The following is a 27,219-nucleotide window of genomic DNA, read 5'->3' on the forward strand; positions in this document are numbered from 1 at the left end:
ATAAAAAGACAAAAATGAATTGATTGCTTACTACAAGGGAGAGCTATCTGGTCAGGTGTAGTTTCTCTATGCAAAGCAGAATGTTCATCTTATTTATAAAGTGTTTTGGGGAAGCATGGTTACTCAGGTGAGACTGTTGACTGGTTGGCACTCAGTGGTATATTTATTTACATGAGTCTGTCTGTGATTACTTGACTTTCAAAAGTGAGGAGCCAACACTGGCTGACTTACAAAAGTGTGTTTATTGAAGTGAGTTGTTGCAGATCAACTGAACAGTTTTAAAACAAGTTTCTGGGGAGAGAGATCAAGATGGCAGAATAGAAGGATGTGGATCTCACCTCCTCCCACAAATACATCAAAAATACATTTACATGTGGGCAATTCTCACAGAATACCTACTGGACACTGGCAGATCTCATACAACCAAGAAAGATCACCACGTAACTGGGTAGGATGAAAGAAAATATAAAAAGGAATCAGGATGGGATCTGTACCCCTGGGAGGGAGTTGTGAAAGAGAAAAGGTTCCCTCACCCTGGGAACCCCCTTCACCAGCTGGGAGATCAGCCGGGACAGAAAGGGAGATTCAGAGGCTCAGAGTGCAGCAATAGGCTTGCAGCAGGCAGAGCAGAAAGAGAACAGCACGGATGGTCCTGGCCACCTTGCTGAACACTCCAGCCTGAGATGCGCATCTATTGGTGTGCACAGTGACTGGGTGCTGAAACTCGGGCTTCAGCGGACAGACCTGGGGAGGGGACTGGGGTTGGCTGCATGGAGACAGCCCAAAGGGGCTGGAGTGTGGCCTGGGCCACAAATGGGGGTGTGCACGGGATGAAGCCTAGGTCCGCCATAGAAGCCCCGTTGTTAATGCATGCAAAGGGAAGGGCAGGGCCCTACACTAGCAGCCTCATTCTTCAGTGACCTCACAGCAGGCGCAGCTCCACCTCCATGAGCTCTGGGAGCACCAAGCTGCAGTTGCCCACATGCAGAGGCAGAGCTGAAATCTGAGCCAATCTCCAGGGGCTGCTCGACTTCAGAAGCCGGGCTGAAATCTGAGCCTTGTCCAGAGGCTTTGCAACTTTGGTGGATGTATGCTGCCAGCACCTTTGTAAGCTCAGCACCTGTGGGACATCTGTGAGGATTACTGGTGCTCCCATGGCTGGGGCAGGTCTGGAGTTAGCAGCTGTGGGCTTTGCAGGCACGCACATGCAAAGGCAGGGCCAGGGTCTGCGCTGATTCCCTAGTCCCCACAGTGGGTTCAGAGGCACGACTATATGTGACTACTGTGGGTCCTGGTGCCTATGAACACAGTACCTGAGGGACATACGGGTTGATTGCCTGCAATCCCATGGCTGAGGTGGGGCAGAGGGCAGTGCCAACAACAGTGTACTTTGTGAGCACACAACAACTGACACACAACACCAGAGCACACTACCTTGTGGACAGCTCCCACAGAGGAATACTCAGTGGCTCTCCCAGCAGAGATACTTCAACCCCACCTACCCCACACCACAGCTCAGAAATGGATCTGGGGACTTCTACTTCAACAACTGAAGAGCAGACCTTGACCCTGACAGGGCTATGACAGCCACAGAGCAAAGAGGAGGCCCTGCTCAACATCCAGTAAAGGCACTGGTCACCACAAGTCCAATCACACCCCCTATCAAGGGGATAACAGCCAGCACACACTGAGGAAAAATGTGGCAGGCATCCATACTAAAAACAGCCCTCGCACCAAAACTATTAGACTCATGTAGGCTACACAGGAATACTCCCACATAAAAACAGCCCTTCATGACCACAGTAGATACCTGTTTCTCCTAAATTCAGAGTCAGAGAAGTATAAGTAGAATGAAGAATCAGAGGAACGACTCCCAATGAAAAGAACAAGAGAAAGTCCCTGAAAGGACAAACAATGAAACAGACCTCTCCAGTCTACTAGATCCCAAGTTCAAAGAGGAGGTAATAACAGCACTGAAGGGGGAGTTCCCTGGTGGTCTAGCAGTTAGGATTCAGCACTTTCACTGCCACGGCCTGGGTTCAGTCCCTGGTTGGGGAACTGAGATCCTGCAAGCCTCATGGTGCAGCCAAAATAAACAAAACAAAGCAACAACAAACACTGAAGGAATTAAGAAAGCCTATTGATAGAAATGCAGATCACTGTAACAAGGAACTAGAAACTATAAAAGAGGAGCCAATTAAAATTAGAAAACTCACTTGCTGAGATGAAAGCCAAGGTAAAGGCAGCAAATAGCAAACTAAGTAATGCAGAAGAACGAATAAATTATCTGGAAGACAGAATAATGGAAATCACCCAACCAGAACAGCAGACAGAAAGCTAAACAGCAAAAAAAAAAAAAAAAAAGAAAGAAAGAAAGCAATATATGAGACCTATAGGATAATATAAAGCAAGCCATTCTATGCATAATAGGGATCCCAGGAGAAAAAGAAAGAGAAAAAGAGATTGAAAATGTATTTGAGGAAATTTTGGCTGAAAACTTCCCAAACCTAAAGAAAGAAACATATCCAGGTACAGGAAGCACAGAGGGTCCCAAACGGGATGAGCCCAAACAGAACTATATCAAGACATATTATATAATTAAAATGGCAAACCTCAAAGATAAAGAGCGGATTCTAAAAACAGCAAGATAAAAACACAGTTAGTTACAAGGGAGGCCCCATAAGGCTGATTTCTCTACAGAAACATTGCAGGCCAGAAGCGAGTTCCAAGACATATTCCAAGTCCTGAAAGGGAAAAACCTGCAACCAAGGATACTCTACCCAGAAAAATTATCATTTAGAATAGAAGGAGAGATACTGAATGTTTCAGATAAGCAAAAACTAAAAGAATACAGCAATACTAAACCTATCCTAAAAGAAATATTGAATGGTCTTCTCTAAATAGAAAAGAAACAAGAATCTATAGGAAAGAGAAAATCACAGTCAAATCAGGCATTACACAGAAAAACAGTTTCTTTGTGAAAGCAATGATAACTACAATGAACAGCAAAAGCATAAACATGAATATGAAAAAGAGGACATCAAAATAAAATGTGGCGGAGAGGAGTAAGAAAATTTAGGGTTTTTTTTTAAGAATGTGTTTGAGCCTATATGACTACCAGTCTAAAGCAAGTAGATATACTAATGGGTTAACATACTTGAAAAACAGGGTAACCACAAATCAAAAAACATATAATAGATTCACAAAAAACAAAAACAAAAGAACTCAAGCATAACACAAAAGAAAACCATCAAACCACCAAAGGAAAAGCAAAAAGAGAAAGAAAGGAACAAAGAAGAAATTGAAAATCTGGAAAACAAGGTTTAAAATGGCAGTAAATGCATATCTATCAATAATTACCTTAAATGTCAATGGACTAAATGCACCAGTCAAAAGACATAGAGTGGCAGGTTGGATAATAAAACAAGAGCCTACAATATGCTGCCTACAAGAGACCCACTTTAGGGTGAAGTACGCACACAGATTGAAAGTGAGGGGATGGAAAAAGATATTTCATGCAAACTGAAATGACAAGAAAGCAGGGGTAGATAGCAATATTCAGACGAAATAGACTGTAAAATAAAGGCCATAAAGAAAGATAAAGAAGGACACTATATAATGATAAAAGGATCAATACAAGAAGAGGACATAACACCCATTAACATATATGCACCCAACATAGGAGCACCTAAATACATAAAACAAATACTAACAGACATAAAGGGAGAAATTGATGGGAATACAATAATTGTAGAAGACTTTAACACCCCACTGACATCAATGGACAGATCATCCAGACAGAAAATCAATAAGGCAACAGAGATCCTAAATGATATAATAGACCAGTTAGACTTAATTGCTATTTTCAGGACATTACATCCAAAAAACAGAATATACATTCTTTTCAAGTGCATATGGAACATTCTTTAGGATAGACCATATACTAGGACACAAATCTCAGCAAATTTAAGAGGACAGAAATTATTTCAAGCATCTATTCTGACCACAATGGCATGAAACTAGAAATCAACCACAGAAAGAGAAATGAGAAAAAAATGATTACATGGAGACTAAACAACATGCTACTGAAAAACCAATGGGTCAACAATGAATTAAATAAACAACTTAACCTACCACCTACCACCTTCTTAGAAAAAGAAGAACAAACAAAAATTAAGGTCAACATAAGGAAGGAAATAATAAAGATCAGAGAGTAAATAAATAAAATAGAGATAAAACACATTAGGAAAAATCAATAAAATGAAGAGCTGGCTTTTTGCAAGGGTAAGCAAAATCAACAAACCTCTGGCCAGGCTAACCAAGAAGAAAAGAGAGAGGACCCAAATAAACAAAATAAATGAAAAAGGAGAAATAACAGCTGATACTGCAGAAATACAAAAAACCATATGAGTATACTATGAACAATTATTTGCCAACAAATTGGACAACCAAGAAGAAATGGACAAGTTTTTAGAAGCATAAAGCCCACCAAAACTGAATCAAAAAGAAATAGGTGGGCTTCCCTGGTGGCGCAGTGGTTGAGAGTCCGCCTGCCAATGCAGGGGACGCGGGTTCGTGCCCCGGTCCGGGAAGATCCCACATGCCGCGGAGCGGCTGGGCCCGTGAGCCATGGCCGCTGGGCCTGCGCGTCTGGAGCCTGTGCTCCGCGGCGGGAGAGGCCACAGCATTGAGAGGCCCGCGTAACGCAAAAAAAAAAAAAAAAAAAAAAAAAAGAAATAGGTAATTTGAACAGACCAATCACTAGAAGTGAAATAGAATCTATAAAAAAAAAAAAAAAACTCCCTGCAAACGGAAGTCCAGAATCAATGGCTTCACTGGGGAATTCTACCAAACATACAAAGAAGAACTTATACCAAACCTTCTCAAACTCTTCCAAAAAGTTGAAGAGGAAGGGACACTCCCAAAGTCATTCTATGAAGCCACCATCACCCTGATACCAAAACCAGACACTACCAAGAAAGAAAATTACAGGCCAATATCTTTGATGAATATAGAGGCAAAAATTCTAACAACACATAAAAAAGATCATACACTGTGATCAAATATATTCATCCCAGGGTGACAGGGATGGTTCAACATACGCAAATCAATCAATGTGGTACACCACATCAACAAAAGCAAAGACAAAACACATGATCATTACAATAGATGCAGAAAAAGCATTTGATAAAATTCAACATCCATTCATGATTAAAAAAACTCTTACCAAAATGTGGTTAGAGGGAACATATCTCAACATTGTAAAAGCTATTTATGACAAACCCACAGCCAACATAATATTCAATGATAAAAGCTGAAAGCCTTCCCACTAAAATCTGGAACAAGACAAGGATGCCCACTCTTACCACTTCTCTTCAGCATAGTATTGGAAGTCCTAGCCACAGCAATCAGACAAGAAAATGAAATAAAATGTATCCAAATTGGAAGGGAAGAGGTAATATTGTCATTATATGTAGATGACATGATACTATATGTAGAAAATCCTAAAGACTCCACGCAAAAACTACTAGAACTGATAACAAATTCAGCAAGGTATCAGGATACAAGATTAACATACAGAAATCTGTTGCATTTCTTTACACTGACAATGAAATATAAAAAAGGAAAGTGAAAAAAAATCCCTTTTAAAATCACATCAAATAATTAAATACTTAGCAATAAACCTGACCAAGGAGGTAAAAGACTTATATGCTGAGAACTATAAAACATTGGTAAAGGAAACTGAAGATGATTCAAAGAAATGGAAAGATATTCCATGCTCTTGGATTGGAAGAATTAATATTGTTTAAATGGCCATACTTCCCAAAGCAATCTGTAGACTTAATGAGATCCCTTTCATGACATTTTTCACAGAAATAGAACAAATAACCCTAAAATTTATATGGAATCACAAAAGACCCAGAATTGCCAAAACAATCCTGAGGAAAAAACAAAGCTGGAAGCATAATCCTCCCAGACTTCTGACAATACTACAAGGGTACAGTAATCAAAAGAGTATGGTGTTGGCACAGAAATAGACATATGGATCAATGGAACAGAATAGAAAGCCCAGAAATAAACAAACACACCTACAGACTATTAATCTTTGACAAAGGAGACAAGGATATACAATGGAGAAAAGACAATCTCTTCAGCAAGTGGTGTTGGGAAAGCTGGACAGCTGCATGTAAATCAGTGAAGTTAGAACACTCCCTCACACCATACACAAAAATAAACTCAAAATGGCTTAAAGACTTAAATATAAGACATGACACCATAAAACTCCTATAGGAAAACATAGGCAGAACAGTCTTTGACATAAATTGAAGCAATATTTTTTTTAATTCGTCTCTTAGAGTAATGGAGACAAAAGCAAAAATTAATAAATGGGACATAATTAAACTTAAAAGCTATGCACAGCAAAGGAAGCCATAAACAAAGTGAAAAGACAACCTATGGACTGGGATAAAACATTTTCAAATGATGTGACCAACAAGGGATTAATCTCCAAAATATCAAACAGCTCATATAGCTCAATATCAAAAAAAAAAAAAAAAGCAATGCAATCAAAAAACAGGAGACCTAAAAAATACCTAAAAAATAGACCTAAAAAAGAAATAGACATTTCTCCAAAGAAGACATATAGATGGCCAACACACACATGAAAAGATGCTCCACATCACTAATTATTAGAGAAATGCAAATCAAAACTACAATGAGGTACCACCTCACACTGGTCAGAATGGCCATCATCAGAAAGTCTGCAAATAATAAACACTGGAGAGTGTGTGGAGAAAAGGGACCCTCCTACACTGTTGGTGGGAATGTAAATTGGTGCATACACTATGGAGAACAGTGTGGAGGTTCCTTAAAAAACTAAAAATAGAGTTACCATATGATCCAGCAATCGTGCTCCTGGGCACATATCAGAGAAAACTCTAATTCAAAAAAATACATGCACCCCAGTGTTCATAGCAGTGCTGTTTATAATAGCGAAGACATGGAAGCAAACCTAAAAATCCATCAACAGAGGAATGAATGAATGAAGATGTGGTATATACATACATACACACAATGGAATACACACACACACACACACACACACACAATGGAATGCTACTCAGCCATAAAAAAGAATGAAATAATGCCATTTGCAGCAACGTGGATGGACCTATAGATTATCATAGTAAGTGTAGTAAGTCAGACAGAGAAAGACAAATATTATATGATATCACTTATATGTGGAATCTAAAATATGATGCAAATGAACTTATTTACAAAACAGAAACAGATTCACAGACATAGAACAAAAACTTATGGTTACCAAAGGGGAAAGGGGGGTAGGGATAAATTATTAGGAGTTTGGGATTAGCAAACTACTATATATATAAAATAGATAAACCACTGCATATAAAATAGATAAACAGCAAGGTCCTACTGTATAGAACAAAGAATTCTATTCAATATCTTATAATAAACTATAACAGAAAAGAATATGAAAAAAATATATATAATATATACGTACATATCTGTGTGTTTATATATATACATACGTATATAACTGAATCACTTTGCTGTACACAAGAAACTAGCACAACATTGTATATTAACTATTTTACTTATAAAAATTAAATATATATTAAAGAAAAAACCAAGTTCTGATGACTGCTCATTACCATAACGACAGAATAATCAGTTTTTTCATAAGTTTATGGGCACTTTTTTATTCCCAGTCTTTCCTTTTGATTTTCATCCAGCTAAGGTTGCAGAAAAAACCATCAACGATTCACTCAACCACTGATGTTGATTCTCTTTGAAGAGGTTTCCTCTGTGGAGATCTAATTTTCAGTTTGTGCATGTATCATGATTTCATCCTGATTTTGCCTTTAAGTCATCTGTTGGGAAAGTAACTTTTTAAGTTACTGAAGCATTTTAAGATTCTGGACAACAGTTAAACTCTGAGACAAGTACAACTAGAAGTATTATAAGAAAGGACTGAAGGGCACTCCAGAATCAGGACCCCAGATTTTCCAGACTTGGCCAAGAAAAGTCCCAAGGACTCCTTAAGTCTATTTTTTATAGCCTTTTGTAGTTTTAGTTAGTTTTACTTCTAGTGTTAATCCAGGTACAACCTGAAGTATTAGCATTAGTGCAGACTCCTCCCTGATTGTTCAAAAGAAAGTCGAGGCTTTTTTATTATCTATACCCGTTTGTGTTAAAGAATTTAACTCAACTGGCTTGTTGTGCCCCCAGGGCTTAGGCTATATTAATTACTGTGTCAACCAAAATGAAGGAGCAATGTTTTGATGATCATGTGGAGTGGCATAACTGCTGCGAATCGGCTTACTATCTTCAGGAGTCTTTTGCAGAAAGGGTTTTATTATTTTGGGGTGTATGTCAGGAAATATAACCCACTGAGGGTATTGGAGAGTCATACCCTTGTAATGGCCTAACTAATAGCTGTACAAAATAATTTACCGTGGTTCTGGGTTGGCATTAAATAGTCTGATTTCCACATAGAAGCTGCACAAGTCATGTAATCATCCTTTGTGGGATTGTAGGTATATTGTTTCTTGGTGTTTCTTGGTGCTGTGACTAATAATAAATATTGCATTTTTATTTCTCATAGTTCAAACATATTTTCCTTAAAGCCTAGACTTAGGAAAGTCAGTATTACTAATAAGGAGAACATGATAGGCTAAGTCAGACATATATACCCTTAAATCAGTAAAGAGGAAAGCTATGAATAAACAAGAGTGTTCAAAGAAGACTGTAACCTATAGAAGAATCTTGCTCCAGTGGTCTCGAGAGAAAGCTTCTTACTTCATATGGTCATGTGCTTATTGAAAGGTTTCTGGGTTAGCAGTTAATTCTGTGTACTGCTGGCTTCTGGAGGTTCTCTGGTAAACCTCACTTTAGGATCTTTAAAGGGTGTGTCTTTCTAATTCTGTTAAGGCCCTTATCGTTTTCCCAGAGATTTGGGAACGATAAAGACAAAAATGTTTTTGAGTACATAATCCAAATTTATGAATAATTGTTCCAGTTAAATGTGTCCCTTGTCACGGGATCAGTAATTTGGAATGTCCTAGGCAGTCATGATGGTTGTGACCTTTCAACAGGGAAATATTTTGATCCATTCTGAAAAGAAATGTGCTATTATTAGTACGACATATTCAGAAACCATGGCAGGAGAGGCAACTGTATAAATTCAATTTGGACATGCCCAGAGTCTTTTAGAGCATAGTCTCAGTTCATGTCCCTCAATTTTTTTAGGTTAATTTAGTTCCAAATAAAGCATGGACCGACTTTATCCTTCATCATCCTAGGAAGGTTCTTTCCTTAGTGTTTGATATTATAGCCAGTTTGTCCCTATTGGAATGAATTGTTTCACAGAGGATTTTATCCTTTATTTTTGTAGTCCAGATGGCTATTTTGGTTTTGTCAGATCTTAATCCTCGTGGTTCTTATAACCTGATTGTACCCATTGTTTCTTTTCAGAATTTGGGAGGCCAAAGTTTGTATATCTACAATGCAATCCTTGAACTTTTCCATGGATTTTATTTTATTATTCTTACAATGCTTTTACATAAGGACTTTAGTCAGAGTAGTCTGTTTAATATAATGGTCTGTTAAAAGTATTTGTATAGTACTTCTAAAGTATTTCTGTGGTATCTATAGTATAGATATTAGCTTCCATAGAACTTCTTTTACTGTCTCTTCCTTTATGATAGCAATTATTTTAGGTATCAAATCATGTATTTGTTGTTCATTTTTAAAGAGTACTTGAGAAAGTGCAAATAAAACCTTGTTTTTTTCTATAACATTTTTTAAAAGTCAATTATTCTAAAAGCATACTAGCTGTTAGCTAGTATGTGTATTTTACTCTCTTCTTCTAGTGATTTGATATGCTTTAGAGAGAGCCATAATTTAATCATTTGAGCTAAGCTATTTCATGGTAAGGAAATAGATTTTACAGAAGAGACTAGGCTACTTATTATGTCAAGCCTGGTATTGTCCTTTTTATTTTTTTTAATATAACCCCATCAACAAACAATATTAAGTCAGGATTTGGTATTGAAGCATCCAAAATTTTTTTCTGGGTATGGATACTTCTTGATTTACAGAATCATAATGAGGATATTCTCCTCATTCAGTAAGGGTTATAGAGTTGTTGGGTTGAAAGTATTGAATCAGCAGATGGTAATAAAGGGAGAAAGTAATAATTCATAATTAATTAATTGGTATAAAAATATTGAATACTTCCATCAATGATAGGGATATACACATGTGATAGCATTTTATTTAAAGGATTCATACAAAATCTGAAGGTATTTGGACTGATTTAGTTTTGACTGATACCTGTAAGTGCTCTGAGACAATGAGCCTGTTCAGTTAAGGTATTAGCTTTGATAGGCAATGGTTCTTTGATGTGTGCTATGTTACTGAGTTAATATACCTAGAGCATGACCTAACATTTTCATGTTTGTAAAAAAAAAAAAATTTATGATAATTTAGGAAGAATCCATTTAAAATCTTATGAGCTGTGTTCTAATTGGTTTGAATATGTCTGTAGAGTCTTTTGCCCATAAGGATTCAGGAACCGTTTTTTTGGCAATTTCTTGAGTCGTATATTATGTAAGTAATCTAACGTCTAAATGAGCTGTATTTTGATCCCACCTATTAAATTAGTAGGTATTGTGTCACAAAGACTAACCAAAGTATCAGTTACAGGTTAGGATTTAGGAAAGGGCTTAGGTTTGTTTGAAATCTCATTAATTGAATGGTTTTAGTAAACCAAAGTTTATTTTAAGCATTCTATAAGTTACTATATACTCTCAGTTTGTCTTATTTTTTTCCTCTACAATCAGGCACAGCCAGTCACTTTTACTTTATTTTTTCTTATTAAACCCCCTAATTCAGTTTTAGAATTATAGGTTATCCACTCTCTCTATCAACTTATAAAGGCAGATCCTCTTTCAAAGAGCCGCATAACTTCTTTATTGTTCCTCCTGCAAGAGCATTGCCCCTATGTCACCATAACAATAATTTGTTCTTTATTGGACGTTGATAAGCAAAACGTATGCCTAGTTTTTTTCCTTTTTTTCCTTCTCTTCTTTTTAAAAAAAGAATTTCATGGTATAAATTCCTTTTGGAATTCAGAACTGGGAAAAATTTCCTTCGTTTTTTTAGATATTGAGAGCTACGTAATACACTCTCTTTCACTTTTATCTTGGCTAACAGGTAGCTAAGAGCCACACTTTGTGCAAAATTTTAGTAGCATGCCTTAATCTAGGTTTTTTTATTACAGTCTTCCCCGTCTTCCTTATTATATATTGTTAATAGTTTTACAATTACCAATTTACAATGAATTGTTTTCTTCCTTATTGTATGCTTCCTATATTAACTTAGTAGGATAAAAAAGATAAGTAAATAAAAGATCAAGTCCATGAACAGAAAAAAGTAATACAGTTACAGGGCATCATTTTTAGAGTAGATAAGATTTTATTTAAAAATTTTAGGGAATACGTCTTTAACAAAGACTTTAAGATGTTTATAGTCAGTGATATCTGAATGTAATATTGATACTCTTTGGTTGAATAAGACAAATAAGCAAGACTTGAAAAATGGTAGAATAATACCAGAATCTATTCAGTACTGAAAAAATAAATTAAACCTTTAAAATGCCATAATCATAATTATTGCAATTTTTTTTAGAATTCTATATTGTGAAATATTTTGACACATATTACTATTAGATATTTCTAGCAACTCTTGGCAGGATATATACTGTTTATCCCCACCTTCTCAATGAAGAAACTGAGCCTCATAGAAGTGAAGTGACTTCCCCAGATCACGAAGCTAGTAAATGTCAAAACCCAATTACAGGGGCTTCCCTGGTGGCACAGTGGTTGAGAGTCCGCCTGCCGATGCAGGGGACACAGGTTCGTGTCCCGGTCCGGGAAGATTCCACATGCCGCGGAGCGGCTGGGCCCGTGAGCCATGGCCGCTGAGCCTGCGCGTCCGGAGCCTGTGCTCCGCAATGGGAGAGGCCACAACAGTGAGAGAGGCCCACGTACCGCAAAAAAAAAAAAACCCAATTACAAACTCAGATCTTCTGCTTTCTTTTCCAGACTACTGTCTCTTAAAAAGGTGACTTTATTATTGCCAAAGGTTGGAGTCATTAAATGTTTTTAAACTTTTTAAAAAAAATAAAAATGTATATTGTTCTACTAAGTTCAGACTTTTATCTTTTGTCCCCATAATAAGAAGTTGATCATCAATGTGTGTGAATTCATTCATTTACTCAACGAATACACTTTAATACCTACATAAAGTAAGCTTGTAATAAAGAGGCACAGTGATGAATAAAATAGTCAAAAATTCTGCCCTCATGGACATTCCATGAAGGAGGATGACTGATTAAATGCAAAATTAATAAAATCATTTCAAAAGTGTTTTGAAGGGAACAAGCCAGTGGCCAAAGTAGAGAACAGTGGGGGAGTGAAGGAGATTGGGGGACCAGAGCCACTCTCTCTGCAGAAGTGACACTTAAGCTTAAACTTGAAAGAGGAGGATGAGATATATATGTGAAAATGTATGAATCTTCTAAGCAGGGAGAATACTACATACGAAATCCCTGACACAGGAAAGAGCTTTATTTGTTCTAGGATATGAAAAAGCAGAGTAACTGGAACATGTCCTGCAAGGCAGGGGACTGGGCTGTATAGAGAGGCTACCGTGTGCAGTATCTTGTAGGCTATGGTAGAGACTAAAGAGTAGACATTAGAAAAATCTATTTCCAAATGCAGAAAATCTCTTTAGATCTCAGATTTTTAAAGGTGCTTTTACACTAACTATAAACTGTGTGAATTAATTTTTCTACACTTAGTTATTTTTGGTGCTATATATTCGTGTATTGAGTTTCACATAATTTCTTTAGAGCCTGTTGATGAATTCTTTCTGTAGTCTTTCTGTAGTTAGGAAAGGAAATTAAGTAACTAACATGACATGAGTTAGCTTTTGAGCAAATGGAGGGGTTGGCGTAAAGGAGGTTTCTTTCCTTTTCTATGAACATTATCAGTTAATATGCAACCAAAAAATCAGAATTTCATGCTTTTTTATTAATCAATTCATAGTACTAAAATTTTCCTCATAAACGTGTATCAGAAGGACAAGCTAGAAAATATGTTCTTAAGTCATATGATAAACATATTAATAATAAATAATTTAAATTCTATCAAAAGGCTAAAACAAGGTTTGATTTATTTTTCATTTCAGGCATGCCCATTTGTCATCGATATCTATGCAGACAAATGCAAGCCAAGAATTAAAACTGTCCATATGGAGGCATGCAGTGGGCAACTTGAGAAGGCCATTTGTAAATCTGTTCTTAACAAAGGCGATGCCAAAGTAATGGATGGCTATGAAAATATAATTGTACATACTTATAAGTGTGACACCTGGATAACATCAGTTATTGAAAACAAGGTATCAGTTATGAGGTGGTTCTCCTCATAACAGCAATGTTTGCTACTATGTTCCATCTTCTTTCTCACCCTATTCTTGCATAGTAATTAAATACCCCATTACATTAATAATATCTGTAATAGTCAAGTTATTCTTTTTTCTTTTTGAGTTTCTAACTCAAACTGGGCATGATAATTTTTATATATTTTTAAGGTATATAATATTTACTTTATTTATTAGATATTTATTTTTGTGTTTCCTTTTGAGACAATTGTTTTTCTATTAAAATATTATGAAAATTAAATATTTGGAGATCTATGAAGATAGAGCATAATCTGGATACAAAGTATTTTATTTAGTTTGTTACTAAAAGTCTTCACACATACATAGCTATTTTAAACAATGGACATCATGTTTTAAAGAAATATAAACAACGTAAAGAAAAGAATTTAGCCCAACTGTTTTATACAAACTTTGCAGTATCAGAAATCCTACAGATTATCATCATTTTATCTAATTAAATATATTCCACTGTCCAGGACCTGTTTTTATCAAGCCAATTATTTCTGGCTTTTGGCCATCTTCTTTGCTACTATTGATATTGCTGGTCAAGAGAATACACACATAAATTCTTAAAGTCAGATATACTGAGTTTTCTAGAAATTATAAATTTTTATAAAATCTTACTCAAGATGGCTAGGTTTTTTAGAACTGTTGGCTTATTTCTTTTAGTTCCTGGGTGAGATTTACATTATTTTTATGCCTTTCATAAATTTCTTAAAGTGCATTAAGATTTGGCTGAGTATTGAGTCAATGTGAATATATATTATGTAACTCTCATAGTCACCGTAGGGGCCACTAGAAAGTATAACATGGTCTCTGCTGTCAAGGAGTTTATGGGCTAATTGTAAAGGCAAAATTAATACTCTCGAAATAACAGTTAAATGTTAAATTACATAATACTGTTTGTATGTGCAATAGGAATTCAAATGTATTTGTATCTCTTGTACTTGATGTTAGTTTGGACTATAGAAGTTGGGGAAGGGCTTGTGATTAGGGGGAAGGGAACTGATGTGGGATTTAAACATGTGTATAGGATTTGAAGGATAACTAGGATTTAGATACGCAGAGAGGCAGCCTTTAGAAGCAGGAGAAACAGTATAAGGAGAAATATGAGTAAGAGTTAATGTGAACTATAGATGAAAAAGTGAGAATATCTCCTTTGCAGAAACAGAAAGCTTTATCTGGAGAAGTATTTGAAAGGTAAATAACATAGGTTGAATGGGTCCAGATTATATATGTTATCTTGAAAACAAGATAGAAGAGTTTAGACTTGATGAAATAAGAGGTTCCCCAGCCAGTAGATTGCAGTCTTCAAATGGATCATAACACTTTGGAGAGTGGTTCCTAAGATCCAGCATGTTTCTGTTTCTGCCCTCTATGTTTTCTTTTTTGTTTGGTTTTGGTTGTGTGTGTGTGAGCCCTCTACGTTTCATTAGAATTAAAAGAGTGGAAGAGAGCCACTACCTTACCCCAATTCCTCTGCTCTATTACCTTCATTTCTCAATCCTCCATCTCCTTTTCCCTCAAGGAAAATTAAATTTCCTTCACCAAAATGAGGTAATAATAATATTTTAGAGCTTACCATGTGCCAGGCACTTTAACGCTTTTACTTCTCACAACAACCCAATGAGGTAAGTATTATACTATTCCTATTTTCCTATTCCTAAGTATTATACTATTCCTATTTTACACACAAGGAAACTTGTGCACAGGGATGTTAAACTTGTGCACAGCGATGTTAAATAACTTACAAAAGGTCGCAGAGCTAAGTAGTAGAAGAGATGAGAGATGAATCCAGGTAGTCTAATGTTATATTGCCCCTTTGTAGTCATTAGAGTGATTACAGGTTCTTTAGCAGGGGAATACTTTGACTCCTACATTTCTCTTATTTATCAGCTTCATTCTGCTTTCTCTTGTTTGCTATCCATCCTAGAGGCTATCGTTATCAATGATATATTATCTTCAGTATCACTTCTTCCATAAGGTCTTCCGTGATACCCCAGTCTGAGCTAATGTTTCTGTGTTTCTATAACGTCTTCTTTGTTTCTATAGAACCCTGTGAATATCTCTATCACAAGACTTGCAAAGTGTTTTGCAATTATCATTTTGTTTGTATGTATTTAGTAAAGAAAGGACTAGCAACTTATAAAATCTTTTTTTTATAGTCAGATAATAAAGTGATTATTCACATCAACAACGAGCTGAGTAAAAACTGTGTAAACAACAGAGGACTTGACATATTTGCAGTAGAAGTGGCACCAAAATCTACAATGGTAATGCATTGTTTTCTAATTAAAGCCTTTTGTTTTATCAATTTGAAAAAAACATTTTTGCTATTAATGTTATGGATAAATATGTAGATAAATATAAATAAAGTAGAAAATTATTTTAAGTATGATATTTGTATTAGTACCATCCTGTACTATGAGATAGGAGACTGGTTCTAATCCAGTTTTCACTATTTGGTTCAGTAATTATGGGACATTCACTTAACTTCTCTGTTTCAGTCTCTTTTTTGTTTGTTTCAGTCTCTTTAAGTGTAAAATTAATGTAATGTCACCAGTTTTAGGTACTTCACAAAATTAATGTAAAGATAAAAATATAATGATATATGTGAAAGCACAATTGAATATTATATAGAAATACAAAGTAGTATTAATAGTAATAGGACTTTTGATAACTCAAAATATTTTTATCTACATTATTAAGATTTTCTGAGGTAACCTAAAAGAAAAAATGCCTGTGAATTTCAGATAACCAACTAAGTCAAGAGCTAGAATAGCTGAAGTTATGGTGTTAGCAGAACTCTGGGTTTCTGATTTAGCCAGGAGTTCAAAGGCAGGGAGAGATCAGTAGACCCTGAAACTAGTTTAGTCAAGGGAAAAAGGAAAAAACTTTCTATTCTTTCCCTTTTTTTCTCCATGCTGTCAGTGAAATCCTAAAACAGGATAAGAAGAGTTTATCTTTTCTGTTATCCCAATCATGGTTTTTTTTTTTAATGTTCTAGGCTTAGTGAGGAAAGAATATTTACTTCCCTTTCTACCACTCCTCTTTACCCACATTCACAAATACCAACTACCAAATACTATATTATGTAGAATTTAGGCTGGATTATCCTGTTAGACATCAGATCGTAGATTGCAGGTCCCTGCTAAGGACAAATATTAAAGAATTTTATCTGCACAGAGGTATTTTTTACATAGGTTCTAGAAATGTCCTATTGAAAAATTAGCCCCAAATTACAGTATATAAAAGGAAAGTAAAGGCTTTCTATTTTTATATGCAGGTTTGTCAACATGTAATGCCTCTGAATGAACGACAAGAATGGATATATTACTGTGTGTATTCCCTTATATCTTAAACGTTGTTTTTAGGAAATAATTTTGCTTGAGACTATCAAACTGAGAAGAATTATTTCAAGTTTAGTCTATTATTTGTTGATCAACAAAATGCTAATCAATTTAACTGATGTACGTAATAATCTATTTAATTTGTATGCATTTACATTTCATGTCCATATTATATACTTTGTTATTAAAATAGAAATAATTTTTTAATGTGTGGCCTTCTTATTAATTTAATGGGAAATCTGGGCATATTTCATTTATGACTAGTAAATTGAAATCAAAGTACAGGTAAGCTTTTAAAAAGTAATAATGAATTCTATAAAATCCTATACACTTTTGATTTATCCAAAAAATCCTGGAATAAAATGTAAACGGGCAAGCTGCAGTGAGTGCCTTGTGCTTTATCCCTGTGCTCTGGCCTGTCCAAGGAGCCCAGTGGATCCAGGACTCCTATCCTCACTGGTATAGTCACAGGCATGTGGCTGTGAGAGGACCAGGAGTCCTCCTTCCTGCTGCTGCTGCTGTGGCTGGTGACGTGCAGCCCTTCACTGCTTGCTTCTTCACCGGCAGCCTCTATCTCCTGCTGCGCCTCTTCAGCCTTGAGCATGTGCCCTCCCACACGGCTCTGCTGGTGCTCAAGCCCCAGGACCGAGTTTCTGCCATTGGCAGTGGCAGTCACAATGAGTCAGAGAACAGTTGGATGCTGCGTTTCCTTCTGATGAGATTGCTACCTTAATGCACAATAGCACAAGTAGACTGATGGGACTGGTCGATGTGTGATTTGACACTTGAACAAATTAGAAAGTTTAATCCTGCAGCAGATCACAGATTCAGGAATAATTTCCCTGATGAGAAGATCCCTGCCCTGAGGGAAGCTGGAGCAGAGTGCCTGAACCATAACGTCACAGTCTTCTTTGATGTCAAAGGCCATGCAAATATGGCTACTGGTGTTCTAAAGAAAATGTGTATGGAATTTCCTCAACTATACAATAGTAGTAGTATTTGCTCTTTCTTGCCGGAAGTTATCTATGAGACAAACAGATCACAGTGTAGTAATGGCTTTAACTCACAGACCTTGGAACCTTAGCCAAACAGCAGATGGGACTATGATACTCTCTGGATACAATCCATGTTTGTGGTAATAGATGTTTCATTTGCTTGGAGCATACGTAATATCTTATGGTACCTGTGTGGAATTTCAGGTTTCCTCATGCAAAAGGATTTTGTATCCCCAAACTACTTGAAGAAGTGGTCAACTAAAGGCATTCAGGCTGTTGCTTGGACGGTTAATACCTTCGATGAAAAAAAGTTACTATGAATCCCATCTTGGTTCCAGCTCTGTCAGACAGTGTGTTGGAAGACTGCACATCAGTTCTAGAATCTCCCCCAACCCCCTCCCCAAGGAAACATGTACAGAAACTGCCTGCTGGTCTCATGCAGGGATATCAAAATACCCCTTGTGCTAGCCCAAACCCTGGGAGATCAGGTAGCTCACACAGTAATAGGAACCAAAGCAAAGTCTGGTGTTGCCAACATGCTCCGTGGAATGCCTGAGTTCAACACTTGCTCTTGAAAGTCTGGGTCTGCAAAAAGGCAGAACAGGGCTTCCCTGGTGGCGCAGTGGTTGAGAGTCCGCCTGCCGATGCAGGGGACACGGGTTCGTGCCCCGGTCCGGGAGGATCCCACGTGCCGCGGAGCGACTGGGCCCGTGGGCCGTAGCCGCTGGGGCTGCGCGTCCGGAGCCTGGGCTACGCAGCGGGAGAGGCCACAAGAGTGAGAAAGAGGCCCGCGTACCGCAAAAAAAAAAAAAAAAGGCACAACAGCTCCTGCCCTGACCTAAGTGAGGCATACACCTTAACCTGGTGAGGATAAGCACAGACCGAGTTGTGAAATTTGGGGGTACAGATGCAAATACATGGGAAATGCACCATCACTCAGAGTTGACATTTTAAAACTTGCCACGCTTTTGTAACATTTCAATACTGTCTTCAGCTATGTTATCAATGTATTGTGGCTGTCAAACTTGTGACCACACTAAAAATCATTAAAAGGAATAAAATAGTGAATGCAGAAACAGCCATTTAATTATATACTGTATTTAGTTTTCCCATGAGGAAATATAATTAAAGCAAAGTTTGGAGAAATTAATTTTTGTATTAAAGAAGCCAAAATCTAATCACAACAGTAGGAATATTTTGTTCTGACAGTAAATTGTTTAATGGATTTACCTGTGGAGTATTTTTAATTAAATGTATTTTGAAATAATAGAAATTAAATCAAATAGCAATTAATGAAGTAGTACGGTGCATGAAATACTATATTAAGGAATTAAGACCTGTGTAACCATATCAGTAACAGAATACTTGGCTAGTAAATGTCAGCTTTGGAAATATGAATACCAGTATAGCAGTATATTATTTTTACCCAGCATATGCTAGCACATAGTTTAAATGTCACTTGGATTTTTGGCCCTTGATTAGATGTCTGTAAAATGGGTTGTCATTATCTAGCAGTTTGAATTCTTCAGATGATGTCTTAAAAAGTAATGCAATGTGAAAGCATTTTATTAATTGCCGGATGCTTTCTAAGTCAAATAAATGTGGCCCTATATTCTATTTCACAAAGTATTGAGTTGCAGGAAATAAATTATCTGGCTCTGTTACCAAAAGCATATGATAAAGTTGCTATCTTTGCCGCAAGTTGTAAAAAGGCTTTTTATAATAGAATGATAGGTGACATAAAGTGCTATCATTGGAACATGGAGACTCAAGAAAGAATAGTGAGCACTTAAGCCTTATCTTCCACCACTGTCACCACTTAGACATACCAAGACTTTTTTCTTCTTCCCATTACTCACTTATTAGAGGGGAAAAACCCCAGCTATCTTATGGTCCCATTTTCAATTACTCAGTAGAAAAGAAAGATATTTTGTTTCAAGTTAAACTTTCTTCCAAGCAAATGAAAATCCAAGGGAATCAGCTAGTTAATGATTATAATAAGCTGGGTTCCATTTTTGGACGTTTAAGTAAATGATGTTTTAAGAATTACCTCAGTACTGTGGTACTAGAATATCCAGAAAAAATTAATTCAAGTCCTGAAATACCAGACTCATAGGTTGATAATGATTCTTTATTCAACTAAAATAAAGTTGATTAACATGTAAGAATGTTTTCTTTAAATTCAAGAGGTACTACCCTTTTTCAGGGTAGTTTTGTGCTGATTGACTATTACATTTTCAAAGGTAACTTTTCATGTTGTTTAATTTTAAAATCACAAGGATTCAACTTACAAAAAAGACATCTAAATGCCCCAAGTCTCTCCTGTGCCCTTCCTATCTTCATGGTATCTACATTAAAGCTCCCCATGAAAAAATTTTATCTACAAACACTTCCTCGAAATTAGCTTTTTTTTCATTATTATATATATGTGTTCTAGACTTTTCATCTTTAAGAAACCTCTCATTCCCCATCTATCTCTATCATTATTCTGTCCTCCCCTTCACACCAAAAAGACATGAAAGAATTGTTTGCTATACCTACTTTTTTGACTCCCATTCATTCTTCCCAGTTAATTCAACTAGTGGTTGTTTTTCCAGGGACATAAATAACTTCCTTATCATTCAACACAGTGGATATTTTGAAGTCTTCTCTCCAGTGTTAGATATCGTTGATCTCTCTGACACCATATTCTCCAGATTTTCTTCCAACCTCTGACCATTCCTTTTCAGGCTTCTTCCAACCATACTTCTGTACCTTCTCTCAGTTTCTGCATTCTCTCTCACCTCAGGCCCTTTGGATGTAATATTTCCTTCTTGCCCATAGAGTAAGTCTTCCTTCCCCTTTTCCTCTTCTTCCTTCAGGTCTCATCAAATATGTCAGTTTTCCCAAGAATCCTTTCTTGATTACTCCCCCCCACCAAGACCACTTTGATGGCCCTATTACTTTGTGCTCACTCTTTATGGTCACACTCAGCATCCCATACGGGAATTACTGTTTTATCTGTACCCTTCACTAGGCTGAAAGCAGGGATAGTTACAATTCCAGCATATACCATTGGAACCATAATATACAATAAATATTTTTTGGATGATTGAATAAAGTGGGCAGAAAATTTAAACTTACATGTGGTATAATTTTTTCCTAGTTCTTGGGCTATTTGTAAGTTAAAAATAGAAACATAAGAAAAGAAACACAAGGTCTCATTACTATCCAATTCCACTTATACAGATTTTGTTTTTCATGTAATTAATTACATGAAACAGATTAAACAACTAAAACAAAATGAAATATTTTTTCGTTATCTAAGTTTTAAATGGGAGGGGAAATGGCTAAATGATCGCTGTAATTCCTTCCTACTCTAAAATTCTACAGTTCCGATATTTTAAAGCCAAATTAGTGTTAATTATCAAATGCTGTCATAAGTAATTCTTAAATTACTATATTTAATAAGTTTGTTGATTTTTCCATTACATATTGTAGTAGACCTGTGGTTTTTTTTTTTTTTTAAGCCAATGGCCTTCTTTTAGATCTATTTTTGGTGTAAGTTAAATAGGAAGCAGAAACGTAATATACCACAGTGATCATATTTTGGATATAATCCAGGAAAATGGAAATGTATTTCTGGTTTTGACCACCAGAGGGTGAGCATATTATTTCATTATTCATTAGTGCACACATATGCCCCAGAGAGAGAGAGACTGATAATATTTCTCAGCAGTGGTTTAAGTCCTTTATGACTTCTAAGACTGCTTTGGGGAAATATATTGTATATTGTGGATACATCCATACACAAGCATATACACCCATTCTTATTAGAGAATATATAAAAATTATTTCTAACTTGTAAAGTGGATACTAAATCTTCAGCTCTTAAAAGGCTCTTCACTTGTTCATGAAGTTACAAATATTATATAAGGACATATAGAGATAGCCCTGCTAGGTTTTCATAGGATTATAAAGCCTATCTTTGCTACTCAGCCTTGCTTAATTTCTGGAAAAAATAAGAGCTACATAAAGATTTGAGGAAAAATAAGGCAAATAATGGAATTGATTTAGGGAAAGTAGATGCGATTGTGGAGACACAATTTAGGGGCCAGGGACTAGGAATTGTTGCTGAAAATCTAAGAGATAAAGGATTTTGATTAAAGTGTCTGTATTTATTAGCTATGGCTAATTCTTGTCTAAGGAAGATGAAGAATAGGCATTCTCAATTCTTATGAATAATTCACAAGCTGCATATATTTGCAATATTTGACCACAGTTGATTTAAAGATATATATGAATGTTAAAAAGAAGACTAACATAAAGTGGTTAGAAGTATGGTTCCATTCCCTCCAAATTTAAAAACAATATTTTAAAATTTCTTTTAGATACAGTTGGTAAACATCCAACATTTTATACATATTCTTAACTTTATTCTTTCCTCTACAGTTTAACACAAGGTCATCTAAATTAAATTCAAGGCCAGCTTAAGTTCAATCATCCGTATGAGGCTAATGTCAACATAGAATATCAATGCAATAGTGCCAGTTACAGAATACCAGCATTGTAACCTTTCTGGCAATTATAGATATGAATATGCAGCATTACTAAAACATACATTTCTCTGCGCCGTTTCTAAACATTGTTGTAAAAATTGTTTGCATTTAGCTTCTTCAGAAAGACTTGTTTTCTTCCTTGCAGAGCAGTAACAATTTTGGAAGCCAAGTAGACTGGTGAATGGTATACAAGGACATAAAATTAGCAAGTATCTAGCACACATGGCATTAGTTACAAGGCCGAAGCAGTGGACATGATCTCTGTCCTCAGGAGAAGAAAGAGCTGAGGAAATGAGTTACATGTTATCCTACTAAGGAATGATATTAAGTCTTAAATTACAGTAGTAAACACTGATCATTAAGCATAAACTAGGGATGAGTTAGGGTACAGGAACAGAAAAGGAAGGGAAGACTTGCCCAATTTGAGGGGAGAGGGGTGATAAGATTTTCTTGGAGGAATGAAGGAATGAAAGAAGTGTGGTTTGAAGCCGACAAGTGCTTTGATTTGTTTTTAGTCATGCAATACAATGTATTTTAAAATTTAAATAATGGAAAAAGGCACATTTTAATAACTATTAAAGGAAATGAGTCATAGGCTTTAAAATATTGAGAAGTACTACACTAAAATATTAGACCATGTTTGGTAGAACCAGTTTGGACAAGTTGGAAAGAGTAGTGTGGCTGGAAGAATCAGGGAGATGAGCTAGAACTTTAACTGAACTTGAAGGGATAAAAGGGATTTAGAAGGGGGAGGAGGAACTTTCAGGCATTTTCTCATGTTTTTCACTTTTCCTACAATTTCTTGTATTGTATCTCTGCCTATTAATATCATAGGCAATAAGTCAATAATCATATACTTATTGATTGCCAAATATGTATAAAGCACTGCTTTATTTACTGCATGTACACAGGTGATCAAACTAGACATTGTTCCTGCTCTCATTATATATAGTCTATCAGAGAAGATAGATTGTGAACAAGTATTACACACTGGGCCTTTAACATATATTTTTTATATTCTTCATGAAGCCTTTAAACCTTTCCCCAATGCAGAAGAAACTATTCTGCTTCTTGAGCTTCTATTTTAAATCTAATACTTTTTTTTCTGTGAGTTTTTTTTTAAAATAAATTTATTTATTTATTTTTGGCTGCGTTGGGTCTTCGTTGCTGCACGCGGGCATTCTCTAGTTTCGGCGAGCGGGGGCTACTCTTCACTGCAGTGCGCGGGCTTCTCATTGCGGTGGCTTCTCTTGTTGCAGAGCACAGGCTCAGTAGTTGTGGCGCACGGGCTTAGTAGCTCCGCGGCATGTGGGATCTTCCCGGACCAGGGCTCAAACCCGTGTGCCCTGCATTGGCAGGTGGATTCTTAACCACTGCACCACCAGGGAATCCCTCTGTGTGGTTTTAATTCCATATTAAAATAATTATTATACAATAAATTTGACCTTTTGTGGGGGAGGAGGTGAGGTTATATATTTCTATTGAATTAACACACGTATAGATTCATTTGACTACCACCGCAATCAGGATCCAGAGCAGTTCCATCACCAATAAACTCCCTTGTCACATCCTCCTCTCCTCCTAGCTCCATACTCCCAGCTCCTGGAAATCACTGATCTGTTTTCCATCACTATGGTTTTCTCTTTTTGAGAATGTCATATAAATGGGATCATGTATCAACCTTTTGAGACTGAATTTTTTCACTCAGCATGCCTTTGAGAATTATCCAAATTGGTGTATCAATAGTTTGTTCCTTTTACTGCTGAGTAGTCTTTCATCATAAAGATTTACACAATTCGTTTATTCATTCATCTGCTAGGTTGTTTCCAGTTTTTGGCAATATTAACAGAGCTGCTGTAACGTTCAAGTATAGGTTCCTACCTGAACATAAGTTTTCATTTCTGTAGGGTAGATACCCGAACGTGAGATTACTGGATCATATGTTTAAGTGTATGTTTGACTGTTTAAGAAACTGTTTCAGTGTTTTCCAGAGTGGCTGTACCAGTTTGCATTTCTACCTGCAATATATGAGAGCTCCAGTTGTTCTGCATCCTTGTTAGCACTTAGTCAGTATTTTTTATTTTAGTCATTCTAATAGATATGCAGTGTTATCTCATAGTGGTTTTAATTTGCATTCCCCTAATGGCCAATGATATTGAGCAACTTTTCATATGCTTCTTTACTATCTGTATATATCCTTTTCAGTGAGGTATCTCTTTAAGTCTTTTGCCTATTTTAAATTGGGTTGTTTTCTTACTGTTGAGTTTTGGGATTTTTTTGGTAATTATTTAAATTTTTTTTGAACTTTATTTATTTTTTATACAGCAGGTTCTTATTAGTCATCAATTTTATACACATCAGTGTATACACGGCAATCTCAATCTCCCAATTCATCACACCACCACCACCACCACCCCCGGGGCTTTCCCCGCTTGGTGTCCATATGTTTGTTCTCTACATCTGTGTCTCAATTTCTGCCCTGAAAACCGGTTCATCTGTACCATTTTTCTAGGTTCCACATATATGCGTTAATATATGGTATTTTTTTTCTCTTTCTGACTTACTTCATTCTGTATGACAGTCTCTAGATCCAACCATGTCTCTACAAATGACCCAATTTCATTCCTTTTTATGGCTGAGTAATATTCCATTGTATATATATACCACATCTTCTTCACCCATTCATCTGTTGATGGGCATTCCATGACCTGGCTATTGTAAATAGTGCTGCAATGAACATTGGAGTGCATGTGTGTTTTTGAATTATGGTTTTCTCTGGGTATACGCTTAGTAGTGGGATTGCTGGGTCATATGGTAATTCTATTTTTAGTTTTTTAAGGAACCTCCATACTGTTCACCATAGTGGCTGTATCAATTTACATTCCCACCAACAGTGCAAGAGGGTTCCCTTTGCTCCACACCCTCTCCAGCATTTGTTGTTTGTAGATTTTCAGATGATGCCCATTCTAACTGGTGTGAGGTGATACCTCATTGTAGTTTTGATTTGCAGTTCTCTAATAATTAGTGATGTTTTCATGTGCTTCTTGGCTATCTGTATGTCCTCTTTGGAGAAATGTCTATTTAGGTCTTCTGCCCATTTTTTGATTGGGTTGTTTGTTTTTTAAATATTGAGCTGCATGAGCTGTTTATATATTTTGGAGATTAATCCTTTGTCCGTTGATTCTTTTGCAAATATTTTTTCCCATTCTGAGGGTTGTCTTTTCGTCTTGTTTGTAGTTTCCTTTGCTTTGCAAAAGCTTTTAAGTTTCATTAGGTCCCATTTGTTTATTTTTGTTTTTATTTCCATTACTCTAGGAGGTGGATCAAAAAACATCTTGCTGTGATTTATGGCAAAGGGTGTTCTTCCTATGTTTTCCTCTAAGAGTTTTATAGTGTCTGGTCTTACATTTAGGTCTCGAATCCATTTTTGAGTTTATTTTTGTGTATCGTGTTAGGGAGTGTTCTAATTTCATTCTTTTACATGTAGCTGTCCAGTTTTCCCAGCACCACTTATTGAAGAGACTGTCTTTTCTCCATTGTATGTCCTTGCCTCCGTTGTCATAGATCAGTTGACCATAGGTGCCTGGGTTTATTTCTGGGCTTTCTGTCCTGTTCCAGTGATCTATATTTCTGTTTTTGTGCCAGTACCATATTGTCTTGATTACTGTAGCTTTGTAGTAGAGTCTGAAGTCAGGGAGTCTGATTCCTCTAGCTCCGTTTTCTTCCCTCAAGACTGCTTTGGCTATTCGGGGTCTTTTGTGTCTCCATACAGATTTTAAGATATTTTGTTCTAGTTCTGTAAAAAATGCCATTAGTAATTTGAAAGTGATTGCATTGTATCTGTAGATTGCTTTGGGTAGTATTTTCATTTTCACAATATTGATTCTTCCAATCCAAGAACATGGAATATCTCTCCATCTGTTGGTATCATCTTTAATTTCTTTCAACAGTGTCTTATAGTTTTCTGCATACAGGTCTTCTGTCTCCCTAGGTAGGTTTATTCCTAGGTATTTTATTCTTTTTGTTGCAATGGTAAATGGGAGTGTTTCCTTAATTTCTCCTTCAGATTTTTCATCATTAGTGTATAGGAATGCAAGAGATTTCTGTGCATTAACTTTGTATCCTGCAACTTTACCAAATTCATTGATTAGCTCTAGTAGTTTTCTGGTGGCATCTTTAGGATTCTCTATGTGTAGTATCATGTCATCTGCAAACAGTAACAGTTTTACTTCTTCTTTTCCAATGTGTATTCCTTTTATTTCTTTTTCTTCTCTGATTGCCGTGGCTAGGACTTCTAAAACTATGTTGAATAACAGTGGCGAGAGTGGAAATCCTTGTCTTGTTCCTGATCTTAGAGGAAATGCTTTCAGTTTTTCACCATTCAGAATGATGTTTGCTGTGGGTTTGTCGTATATGGCCTTTACTATGTTGAGGTAGGTTCCCTCTATGCCCACTTTCCAGAGGTTTTTATCATAAATGGGTGTTGAATTTTGTCGGAAGCTTTTTCTGCATCTATTGAGATGATCATATGGTTTTTCTTCTTCAATTTGTTAATATGGTGTGTCACATTGATTGATTTGCATATATTGAAGAATCCTTGCATCCCTGGGATAAATCCCACTTGATCACGGTGTATGATCCTTTTAATGTGTTGTTGGATTCTGTTTGCTAGTATTTTGCTGAGGATTTTTGCATCTATATTCATCAGTGATATTGGTCTGTAATTTTCTTTTTTTGTAGTATCTTTGTCTGGTTTTGGTATCAGGGTGATGGTGGCCTCAAAGAATGAGTTTGGGAGTGTTCCTT

At 36.3% G+C, this 27,219-nt stretch overlaps 1 protein-coding gene and 1 pseudogene across 1 annotated transcript in view; both read left to right on the forward strand.

The window, feature by feature from the left end:
* Positions 1-17,077, forward strand: part of EFCAB7 (EF-hand calcium binding domain 7) — a 50,426-nt gene extending 33,349 nt beyond the window's left edge. The window contains exons 12-14 of the mRNA XM_065886388.1: positions 13,279-13,488; positions 15,696-15,803; positions 16,817-17,077. Coding sequence (XP_065742460.1) covers positions 13,279-13,488; positions 15,696-15,803; positions 16,817-16,891 — 393 coding nt within the window. The 3' untranslated portion in view covers positions 16,892-17,077. The remainder of the gene's footprint in view (positions 1-13,278; positions 13,489-15,695; positions 15,804-16,816) is intronic.
* On the forward strand, positions 16,980-18,431 carry LOC136128927 (glycerophosphodiester phosphodiesterase 1 pseudogene; annotated as a pseudogene).
* The last annotated feature ends 8,788 nt before the right edge of the window (positions 18,432-27,219 follow it).

The sequence above is a fragment of the Phocoena phocoena genome, chromosome 1 (genome assembly GCF_963924675.1).
Source record: "Phocoena phocoena chromosome 1, mPhoPho1.1, whole genome shotgun sequence".
In the NCBI taxonomy this organism is placed as follows: Eukaryota; Metazoa; Chordata; class Mammalia; order Artiodactyla; family Phocoenidae; genus Phocoena; species Phocoena phocoena.